The sequence below is a fragment of the Podarcis melisellensis genome, assembly GCF_964234715.1.
Source record: "Podarcis melisellensis genome assembly, chromosome: 2".
Lineage (NCBI taxonomy): Eukaryota > Metazoa > Chordata > Lepidosauria > Squamata > Lacertidae > Podarcis > Podarcis melisellensis.
In genome coordinates, this window is record NC_138529.1 from 20,047,167 (window position 1) to 20,059,116 (window position 11,950).

Below are 11,950 nucleotides of genomic sequence, written 5' to 3' on the forward strand. Positions count from 1 at the left end.
TAGACGGAAAAATACGGTAAAATCCAAAACTTCCAGAATGTCTTTTTCATTATTTGTTTTTTAAGTGTCAATTTTAATACGAAAAAGGACAGGGAAAGGTTAATAATGACAGTAACCAATGTCAGGTTGCACTGAGAATATAATGGCCACCGATATTTCCTATCTAAAATAAAACATACAAGTCAGTACAAGTCAATCCAAGTGTCCAAATAGGTATCCTCATGACACTATAAAAATGTTGCCATGGTGGTGAGATATAACATATCCTTCGAGGTTTATGGCAACCATAAGGGCTTACCTAAGTTGTACTTTTGACCTCTTGTTAACTACTATACTTATAGGAATATACTTTAAAAGTACATGGGCATTGCAAATATCAAACTTTTTGGCAATACGTAATTTATATTGACAACTATTTCAGATCAAAACGAATACATCATGTATGTGCTCACCATCATATTCCACAACAAGGCATTTGCAACATTTCGCCTCCAGCATCTATAGTTCTTAAACAGGGCCTTCCTGTGCTGAAGGTGTGCAGTCCAATTTACCCGAAACATAATTTTTTGTTGGATCAACCTCAAATCTAGAGAAATGTTCCATATAGATTCTAGAGCAATTTCCGATTGTTTAGGTTGCATAGCATAATCCCTATTCCAAAACTCTCTAGGTTCCTGCCAATCTACTTTACAAAGGTTCAAGAAGCATTTATAAACAGCAGCCATAGATTTAGCTTTCAGGGGAGATCCAGTAATTCCCTCCAATAATTGAGAAGTTGCTCGATGCAGATGGTCCATAAATACACACCAACAGGTATTGTAATTGAAGATATTGCCATTCAGCACTCACTGGTGAATTATATTAAAAATGCAATGTGTGTGTGGGGATCCATCTGAACCTATCAGTTGATCCCACCAGCAAACTCACAAAATTCTAAGAAACCCAATAAATGTATTCTTCAACTACTTGGGAGACTATTGGGAATGTAGATGCAGAAATGGGTACTATTATTTTGATAGCATCAAAAATGTCAATTTCAATGTATTGTAGGGGAAAGATGCCTCGCCATCTCCCCTGGTCAGACTAGTTCTTTACTATTTGGGATAAAGCAGTAAATCATAAGCTAACTTATTATGTACAAGCAAGAGAAAAATGTATAGGGGGGAAAAATGTCCGATTTTATTTCCTTCTGGAACGAAGAATTTGGTGATAATGTGAGACAGTGCTCATTATTTTCTTTAGTTTAGATTTTGAGTCTCTGTGGTTTTGGATTAATGATTATATGCCATTCTTCTTTTCTAGGGTTGCCATATGTCTGGGAATTGCTGAAATGTCCGGGAGAAACCAGATGAATGGCAAACCACGTTGGCGATTTCCCTTAAAAATAGCTCAACAACTTTGGGCAAAACTACAGAATGCTCAACAACTTTTCTGTCCGGATTTTCACTTTTTGAAATATGACAACCCTATCTTTTCTGTACTTTAAAAAAAAATACAATAAAAATATTATATATGTTTTCAAACCTCCTGTGTGGTCCCCCCCAAAAAAAACCTCCCAAATATTATTAGCAAACATTTTATTTGTATAATAAATGTATCCTCCCTTCAATACAAATATTTCTAGGACAGAAAAGCAAAACTTGCAAGCACTGCTATGTCAAAAGACAGGCAACATAAAAAGAAAAGGGATCATGCCAGGCCATAGAGTGCTGGAAAGTCTTTGGAAAACAGACCCAGAGAATTTGAAGGGCGGGGGGGGGGGGACAGGGAGGAGGAAGACTTGGCACCACTAAGTCAACAGATGACCAAGTGGAAGGGCATACTATATGTTATGTACTGAGTTGAATAGGATCCAAAAAGCAGCAGTCTGAATGGTCCTAGAACAATAGGGTGCAGAATGTAGCAGTCTGACTGGTCCTAGAACAACAGGATCCAGAATGCAGCAGTCTGATTGGTCCTAGAACAATAGGGTTCAGAATGCAGCAGTCTGATTGGTCCTAGAACAATGCAGCAGTATGATTGGTCCACAGGAACCACCCAATCCAGCTCCAGGTGGAAGTGAATCCGCAACCTGATTGGCCTACAGGAGAATCCCAGAATTAGCCAATCATGTGCGATCCATTGTGTAAATAATGTATATAAAGCAGATATTTTGGGGAAACTTTCATTCCTCACTACTATGAGCTGAATAAAGAGCATGAAATCCACAGTCGACTCCCAAGTATATTTCACTATACAATTTGTGTCCTCCATCTTCTGGACCAATGTAGGGCTGCTCTGAGAAGCTCTTTTGAGAACCATGGCTTCAAGGCGTAATGCTTTTATTCCCCCCAGCAACATAAACGTCAGTGTTTTATGGAGGCAGTCAGAGTCCGTCATGTCGGCTTTGGCTTCCTCATCTGTGTGAGGAGCTCGTAGGCAGCTTGTACCTCAATGAAACGTCTCTCCGCCTCTTCCGCCCGGTGCCGATTGTGATCTGGATGCCAAAGCTTCACCAGCTCCCGGTAGCTTTTGTGGATTTCTTCAGGTGTGGCATCGTCGTGGATTCCTAAGACCTAATAGGGAAAGGAGGAAACATTTCAGGCCTGTTAGGTGGAGGAGATGTTCTGGTGGGCCTCACAGCCAGTGGCACAGTAGAGGCTGATGTCGGTGGGGAAGCCAAGAACGACTGCCTAGTTTTATAGATCGGTATAAGCTGAGTCCTATGCAGAATGACCTTCATAGAATCATAGAGTTGGAAGGTGTTGGGAAACTGTGTCCGTGCAGCTACTCACACAGAGTCATTTAAGGTTTGGCAGACAGCCAGAAGGCAATCTGAAGGAGTAAGTCTGCCTGGTGATAACAGAGACATGGAGACCGCTCCCTGATTGGTCAAGCTATCTCAAAGGAGTGATAATTAATGGCCTACTAACTGGTAGTTTGGAGTTTAGAGGTTCAGAGTTCTGTGTGTCAGTGTAGGAGTTGTGAGTCGTGTCAGAGAGAGCTAGCAAAAGATCCGTGTTCTGTTCCTGTAAATAGTCCACTGTATATAATAAACACCTAACTATAAGTTCCTGGTTCCTGCTTCGGCTGTCCTGTCTGCAGCCAAGTCAACAATTGCTTCCATGGATTCTGCATTTATTCTGCTAGGTCTGGCTAAGTTCCTGCAACTAGTCGGAAGTTGCGAAACACCAAATAGGTTTTACCAATAGAAGGGACCCTGAGGATCGTCTAGTCCAAGGCCCTATGTTAACGGAGAAATCTGAGGGCTCCCTTGGACAAAAAACAAGGACACCAGCCAGGAATACCAGAGCAAAACAGCTGCCAGTAGGCTTGGTCTTTATTGAAGACTGTTGTGACAGGATTCCCACCTGCCACAAGGTGGAACAAGATGGAAGCCCCAAACAAAAGAGCCCCCAAACTTTTATTAGCTGCTAATCCCCATGTTACACCCCCCCAAATTACAATACTCATACATCACGGTTACATCATGAAAGGGGAGGTCTGGTGGCAGTAATCTGAGCATCCTGGACCCTGCCCCATGGTTCTCCTTGCCCTCCACCAAACACCCATCAAGTGTAACAAAAGAGATATTTACATTTCCTTATTTCCCAGGCAAGTTAATCACACCCTTTTGTCTTCAGATGGGTTTGTTATTTCCGGAATGGCTACCTGTCTGGCACTCAGGCATCAGGATGCCAGGGATTATCACTCAGGCAGAGGGTCTGCTGAGTAGCTGAGCTCACATGTCTAACTGAATTTCTGGACAAAAAAAAATTCCTTCCAGTAGCACCTTAAAGACCAACTAAGTTAGTTCTTGGTATGAGCTTTCGTGTGCATGCACACTTCTTCTTCGTGTGAATTTTTTTGTTTTGACTATGGCAGACCAACACGGCTACCTATCTGTAACTGAATTTCTGGAGTTTTCCCAGTGAGCCAGTACATAGGTAAAGGTAAAGGGACCCCTGACCATTAGGTCCAGTCGTGGCCGACTCTGGGGTTGCGGCACTCATCTCGCTTTATTGGCCAAGGGAGCTGGCGTACAGCTTCCGGGTCATGTGGCCAGCATGACTAAGCCACTTCCGGCGAATCAGAGTGGTGCACGGAAACGCCGTTTACCTTCCCACCAGAGTGGTACCTATTTATCTACTTGCACTTCAACGTGCTTTTGAACTGCTAGGTTGGCAGAAGCAGGGACCGAGCAACGGGCGCTCACCCCGTCGCAGGGAGTCGAACTGCCGACCTTCTGATTGGCAAGTCCTAGGCTCTGTGGTTTAACCCACAGCACCACCCACAGCCCTTACAACAAATATAAAACATAGCAAAATAACATACATTAAAAACTTCCTTATACAGGGCTGCCTTCAGATGTCTTCTAAAACTTAAGTAGTTCTTTATCTCCTTGACATTTGAAAGGAGGGTGTTAAAGATGGGAATAGAGACATTTCAATTCCCTCTTCCCAAAGCCCAAACTTCCTGCTTCCCAGTTCCACTCGAAAGATGGATAAAGTAGCCTTCGTTACCAGCTAAGTCCAACTCTAGCCTTATCCTTGAGTTGGCTGAAAACCATGGCTGAACTAGATTCAAAAACCATGAATCTAGAAATATGAGCATGACCAAAAAAGCAGTGTCGCCCGATTCACTCCAAAGTGGAGCCAAATATCGGCAAAAGCCCCACAGAAGCCTTTTGCGCCCAAAAATCTGCATTCCACAGAGACTTCCTAAATGGGGTCACCAAAAAATTGTCTCCCAATTCGCTCCAAAATGTCGCCAAACCTCGCCAAAAGCTCCACAGAAGCCTTTTGTGGCCCAAAACCCATGTTCCATGGAGACTTCCGGAACAGGGGAGCTCAGCATCCTAAACCACAGGATCACGGCATTGACATTGCCCTATTTATTCCAAAACGGTGCCAAATGTCAGTAAAAGTCCCTCAGAAGCCTTTTGCTGCAAAACCCCACATTCTGGAGAGACTTCCGAAACGGGGCCCTCAGTATCCTAACCCACATGGCCACAGCATCACCCAAAATGGACGTTGCCCAGATCCCACTCCTCTAGTCCAGTTGATATAAAGTATACCGTCACAAAAACAAAACTGAGCTGAAGAGTATTGCCCTGTACCTTCAATGCCATCCGCTGTCTCTCGTTCTGGACCGAGTGCATGAAGGCAAAAACCTGCTCCCACTCCTGGAAGGATCCACCGCTGAAGCCCAGCATCTTCCAGGCATGGTAGGGCAGGAGGAGCACCGATTCCAGCGCGCTGCTCAGGGATGGGAACACACTGAGCCAATCCAGCGTGGATCTAAGAGTGTCGGCTACGTAGCTGGCAGTGGCCGCTGTGTTGTAGAAGACAGAGTATGCCAAAGGTGTAGTGAAAGCAAGGTAGGCGAGGCCTAGTCGGTACAGTCGGGCACCAAGCTTCTCCTTGGTGCCCTTGCTGGATTTATAGCACCGGTGTCGCTGGGCTGTGACACTAGTTGTGAGAGTGATGGGGAAGATGGCCAGAGAGCGGCCATAGAAGATTGGTGCAGTTATGAAGGCCGCCTTTAAAGTAGCTTGGAGATCAGAGGATTGGTCACCCACTGCGGACACCAGGTGAACTCCGAGTCCCACCGCCAGGGGGAGAGCCAGGAAGTAAAAACCCGGGAGGCCTGAGAGACCCATCAGGGCCACCAAACCAAAGTAGATGCCTACTGAGGCTTGGCCAAGGAAACGCACAGGGCTGAAAGGTGGAGGTCCATCTCTGGGCAGTTCCAAGGTGCGATTGGCCTGCGTCACCCAACCCGGCAGCAGCCACAGCTCCCAGAGCCACCCCATCCCAAACCCGCCCAAAGTCAGCATCCACAATAGGGCATGGTTATCCCGGCCCAGGTAGAGATGATGGAGCCCAGCGGGGCCTCCCAAGGCCCAGAGGGCAATAGCCACCAGAAGCCGCTTGGCCATCGTTCACCAGGCACCTCTTCACTGTGGGCAGGGCCCTCTGCTGCAAGACATCTCACTGGTGACCTGAGGAGGGATAGAGCAAAAGGTAGCAGGTACATGAAGAAGAAGAAGAAGAAGAAGAAGAAGAAGAAGAAGAAGAAGAAGAAGAAGAAGAAGAAGAAGAGGAGTTTGGATTTGATATTCCGCCTTTCACTCCCCTTCAGGAGTCTCAAAGCGGCTAACATTCTCCTTTCCCTTCCTCCCCCACAACAAACACTCTGTGAGGTGAGTGAGGCTGAGAGACTTCAGAGAAGTGTGACTGGCCCAAGGTCACCCAGCAGCTGCATGTGGAGGAGCAGAGACGCGAACCCGGTTCCCCAGATTAGGAGACTACCGCTTTTAACCACTACACCACACTGGCTCTCAGTGAAGAACAACCCCCCTCACCCGCAGCATATTAAGGGCATTAGGCCCAATTGGGCCATGTTTCAGCTGACATAATACACACACCCCTCCCTCCTCCCGAGATGTCCAATGTAATAATAATAATAATAATAATAATAATAATAATAATAATAATAATTTATTTATGTCCAATGTAATAATAATAATAATAATAATAATAATAATAATAATAATAATAATAATAATAATAATAATAATAATTTATTTATACCCCATCCATCTGACTGGGTTTGCCCAGCCACTCTGGGCAGTTCCCAACAGAATATTAAAAACATGATAAAACATTAAACATTAAAAACTTCCCTAAACAGGGCTGCCTTCAGATGTCTTCTAAAAGTCAGATAGTTGTTTATTTCCTTGACATCCACAGGGCAGGCACCACCACCGATAAGGCCCTCTGCCTGGTTCCCTGTAACTTCGCTTCTCGCAGTGAGGGAACTGCCAGAAGGCCCTCGGAGCTGGAGCTCAGTCTGAACAATGGGGGTGGAGACACTCCTTCAGGTATATATTTTCCAGGTTCCTGAATGTCCACAGAGTAACTAGAAAGAGCTAGTATGATTTTCCTGGCAAGAAACAGTGGCCCTCTGGGCTCTGCCCCACCCAGTGTTATTCAGATAGTCCCCCACCCCCTGGCTGCGATGGTCTTTGATTCTGACTTCAACCATCGGGTAAGACTGAGTTGATTTGGCAAAGGGTATTTAAGGAGATAACAGAAATCACTGGGTTAAAACTGAGCAAAAGTCCAGAGGTAGCATTATTATCAATTTATAAGGGGTGGGAGGTTCACAGGCTATGAAGGACTTGCTCACAAATTTATTGACAGCTGCACAAATTATGATAGCTAGGAATTATGATAGCTTCTTCTGAGGAGAAATGGAAGGTGTTTGTAGAATTTGTACTGTTAAAACGGAAAGGGGTCAAGCCATCACATGAGGTGTTGAAATATTGGAAGGCTGGATAGTTACAATGGAATGGTCTCAGTGGTGGGGTGCACAATTTTATTCTTATTTAATTATTATTATTACTTTGTCAAAATTATATACGTGTGTGTGTGTGTGTGTGTGTATATATATATATATATATATATATATATATATATATATATTTGCTTTCGTAGATTTTCACGGGTACAGGAATGCAGGTTTTGGTGTCCTCGGGTGTCTTCCCGTGTAAAAGTTGGGGTGTCTAGGCGACGTTTCGACGAGGTCTCACTCGTCATCTTCAGGCTGGTGCTTTCGGCTTCTTGTTACTGGAACAGAGCAGGATCTCAGTGTTTGAGTTCCTATAAATACTGTTGAGGGGGTGTGGTGTATAGCCTCCAATGTTCTGGGCAGAGAGGAAGTTCCCAGGCTAGTGTGCCTTTTCTTCTTTTGTTCCTTAATTACTTGAGGGATATCTTGAGTGATTTCTTGAGTGATATCCTGAGTACCACTTAGGTGGGTCATTAGGTGTGGATTCACACCTAATGACCCACCTAAGTGGTACTCAGGATATCACTCAAGAAATCACTCAAGATATCCCTCAAGTAATTAAGGAACAAAAGAAGAAAAGGCACACTAGCCTGGGAACTTCCTCTCTGCCCAGAACATTGGAGGCTATACACCACACCCCCTCAACAGTATTTATAGGAACTCAAACACTGAGATCCTGCTCTGTTCCAGTAACAAGAAGCCGAAAGCACCAGCCTGAAGATGACGAGTGAGACCTCGTCGAAACGTCGCCTAGACACCCCAACTTTTACACGGGAAGACACCCGAGGACACCAAAACCTGCATATATATATATATATATATATATATGTGTGTGTGTGTGTGTGTGTGTGTGTGTGTGTGTACAGGTTACAGACACTTCAGGTTACAGACTCCGCTAACCTGGAAGTAGTACCTCAGGTTAAGAACTTTGCTTCAGGAAGAGAACAGAAATCGTGTGACAGCAACGGGAGGCCCCATTAGCTAAAATGGTACCTCAGGTTAAGAACAGTCTCAGGTTAAGAACGGACCTCTGAAACGAATTAAGTTCTTAACCAGAGGTACGACTCTGTGTGTGTGTGTGTGTGTGTGTATGATTGACTTGATTCCCACCTCACCTCTCTGTTTCCCAATGTAGATCTTCACTCTCCCCATGTTCCTGATGAAGATCTTTATTCCCTCCTTGTTCCAGCTGTAGATCTTCCCTCACCCATTCTTCCCTGGAGGCGGGGCAAAGTACCATTTTGTAGTTTTCCTCTGGTGCCAAAACGACTAGCCCTACCCCCTATGGCCCCACTGTTCCCAACATAAAGGATTCCCCAGCCACAATGCTTCCTATAGTCAGAGCTTCCCATACCTGCTGCACGCGGGATCCAGGTGCTCTGGGCTCCCCGCCGCTTGCTGAATCGAGGAGGCAAATCTGAACAACACAATCACTGCAGCTCAGTGGCAGAAGACATTCTTGGCATGGAGAAGGTTCCAGGTTCAATTCTTGGCATTTCCAGACAGAGCAGACAGTACTGAACTAAGTGAACTGATGGCCTGACTCACTCTAAGGCAGTTTCCTTTGTCCCTAGGAACAGCGTTTCCAGAACCATAAATACACACCTTTCGTCTCACTCCCAGTGGGGGGAACATCGGCACAATTTCATCAGGGCTATAATGTCGACTCAGAAAGCCTTTGATCCCATTGCACTAGTCTGGACTTTGCCTTCCTGGGGTGGGGGCGGGGACTGGGCACAGGACTTCTGTCAGGAAAGGGGGTGGGGAGAATGGCCAAAGGGCAGTGTGGTGGCACACCCAGCATACTGACAGCACTGAAGAGTCAGGAGCTGTGTCGAAGGCCTTTGTCACAGTATGGAGGGAAATCAGCTCCAGAGCTGGGCTTTTCCCAATTCATCCATGCATTTCAGAGTTATCCACACAGCACCAATTGCTTCTTTCTTCTTTGGCAATCACTCGTAGCCAAGTCAGATTGTCTTCCATGAACATGGTTTTGAAAGTGAGTCCGTAAGTGACTGTGGAGGCCACTTCTGGATCCACACGTCCTTCCACAGTGGGGACATAGGTTTCCAGGCGGGAGCTGATCATGGTGAGGGTTTGCCAAGCATGCCTTCCCCTTAGCACATTTCTCCCTTTTGTCCTGAGTTTGAGCGTCTTCAGTGCTCATGACACCTTTGGTAAAGGCCGTTCTCCAACTGGAGTGCTCGCAGGCCAGTGTTTCCCAGTTGTCAGTGTTTATACTACATTTTTTAAAGATTTGCCTTGAGATAGTCTTTAAAACTCTTTTGTTGACCACCAGCATTACGCCTTCCATTTTTAAGTTCAAAATAGATTAGTTGCTTTGGAAGACGATCATCAGGCATCCGCACAACATGACCAGTCCAACAAAGTTGATATTGAAGAATCATTGCTTCATCACTGGTGATCTTTGCTTCTTCCAGTACACTGATATTAGTTCACTTGTCTTCCCAAGTGATGTGTAAAAATTTTTGGAGACATCGTTGATGGAATCCTTCGAGGAGTTGGAGATGGCATTTATGAGTGGTCCATGTTTCACAAACAAATAGTAAGGTTGGTAGTACAATAGCTTTGTAAACAAGCATTTGGGTTTGCCTGCGAATGTCCCAGTCCTCAAACATTCTGTGCTTCAGTTGGGAGAAAGCTAACGTGTATTAAAAAAAAAACACACACACACACAGCATGTAGGAATGCACAACGGAGGCATGGGCTCCTGCAAACTGGCACAGATGTGCATTCAAAGGTTACATTCAATTTTTTGGCCCGCAGCAGCTATGCAATCTGATCAGCGATATGGTTGCATTTGGACTGAGGGATCATCAGGACTCTTCCTTCCTGATGGGTGGAGCAGAGGGAGCTATCTAGCTATGGAGAGGCACATGGCTCTGTGAACACATATCCGCAGGGGAGTCTTTAAACCTCTTTTGTTTGTCAGCATTGCCCTTGAGCCAGTGCCACCAACTGGACTCATACACTTCAGCCCGACTGGGCTAGGCGAGCTGGGTAGCACTTCCAGAGACCACCTTCTGCACAGGAACAGGTCAAAGTGCTGTGGACTCACAGCTTAGAGTTGTGAGCACCGGATTCACTCCAACAAGAAGACAGTCGACGCACAGCAGAGTACAGCAGAGTATAGCAGAGCATAAACGACTCGGAGAGCAGCTCTGTAGACTATCTTCTTTTATTCTATCTACAACTATAATACACAACTATGTACAGAGCTAAATGAGGTCTAAACGAAAATGCTGAACTGTACTGAGTGTCTGCAGCTGCTCTTAGCAGCAACCTTATCTATACAGACGATCTCTCTCTAACACTCAGTCTCTCTCTCTCTCTCTTTGATGTGAGGCTGGAGCGGAATAAGTAGAGAGCAGAAACTGCCCCCTCCTCTCTGGAGAATCAGCAGAGAACATCAGCAGATTCTTGGATATGGGAGGGGTGAAATCTCCTCATTGTTAACCACCAGCATTACACTTTCCATTTTCAAGTTCAGACTTAAAAATGTACTGTTCTATACCTAGCACTCAACCAATGCTACCCTGATTTTTTAACTACCATTGTTTCCCCTGGGATACACAACTTGGGCGTGAGTGCTTCAGTCCCCCAGGGCATAAATAATTGGGCAGTGTCCTTTTTCAGAGCCTGCTCAAAGTCAAAAACCTCCATAACTCCTTTTGCAATGCATGGGAGAAATGGAAAGCTAATACTTCTGAGCCTGGTGGTAAAGCTTTAAGGACATCAGAACTGCCTTCCTGGATCAAACCAAAACCCACCCAGTCCTGATGGCCTCAGAAAGTTTCCAAACCATCGTCTACTGTTGCTGCTTGCCTGCATCTGATGCTCTCATAACTCAGAAGTAAAAACCTACTGCATTCTCTGGCATTCAAGCAAGCATGCACAGAGCTGGAGCTTCAGAGGCATACTGTGTCTGAACAAAGAGGGGTTTTGTCTGGGTGCCTTTCCAGTAATACTTTCTCCAAGCATTGGAAGTCCCCCCCCCCAGTGTTCCTGCATATACTTGACCCACCCCTGACAGCTAAGAGTGGTCCAATTACGCCAGATCCAACTAAAGCTCAGTACTGTTAAGATGCTTCGCAACGCGGGTGGCGCTGTGGTCTAAACCACTGAGCCTCTTGGGCTTGCCGATCAGAAGGTCGGCGGTTTGAATCCCCGTGGTTCAAATCTCCTGTTGCTCTGTCCCAGCTCCTGCCAACCTAGCAGTTCGAAAGCACGCCAGCACAAGTAGATAAATAGGTGCAGCTGCGGCGGGAAGGTAAATGGCATTTCCGTGCGCTCTGGCTTTTCTCATAGTGTTCTGTTGTGCCAGAAGCGGTTTAGTCCTGCTGGCCACATGACCCGGAAAGCTGTGTGTAGACAAACGCTGGCTCCATCGGCCTGAAAGCAAGATGAGTGCCGCAACTCCATCGTCGCCTTTGACTGGACTTAACCGCCCAGGGATCCTTTACTGTTAAGATGCATCATATATCCAAAACTGGCAGAACCAACCAGCAGACCAAGCCTCTGTGCTGGAAGGTACCTTCAAGCCAAAAAACACTTGAAGGATTAGCTAGCAACAGCTAATGATTGTTGATATATC

At 45.6% G+C, this 11,950-nt stretch overlaps 1 protein-coding gene across 1 annotated transcript; it reads right to left on the minus strand.

Moving 5' to 3' along the window:
• Positions 1–1,319: 1,319 nt before the first annotated feature.
• DNAJC22 (DnaJ heat shock protein family (Hsp40) member C22) lies at positions 1,320–8,918 on the minus strand. The gene is made up of 3 exons (XM_081898903.1): positions 8,690–8,918; positions 5,099–5,983; positions 1,320–2,555 (listed from the first exon to the last, which is right to left on the minus strand). Exons 2-3 carry the CDS (start codon positions 5,918–5,920, stop codon positions 2,376–2,378), a joined length of 1,002 nt encoding a protein of 333 aa, XP_081755029.1. The 5' UTR covers positions 5,921–5,983; positions 8,690–8,918; the 3' UTR covers positions 1,320–2,375.
• Positions 8,919–11,950: the final 3,032 nt, after the last annotated feature.

Excerpts from the sequence above, each read along its gene's own strand:
- DNAJC22 (XM_081898903.1), bottom strand. The coding sequence starts at position 5,920 with ATGGCCAAGCGGCTTCTGGTGGCTATTGCCCTCTGGGCCTTGGGAGGC. Across the intron at positions 2,556-5,098 it reads GACAGCGGATGGCATTGAAG|GTCTTAGGAATCCACGACGA; the intron begins GTACAGGGCAAT and ends TTTCCCTATTAG.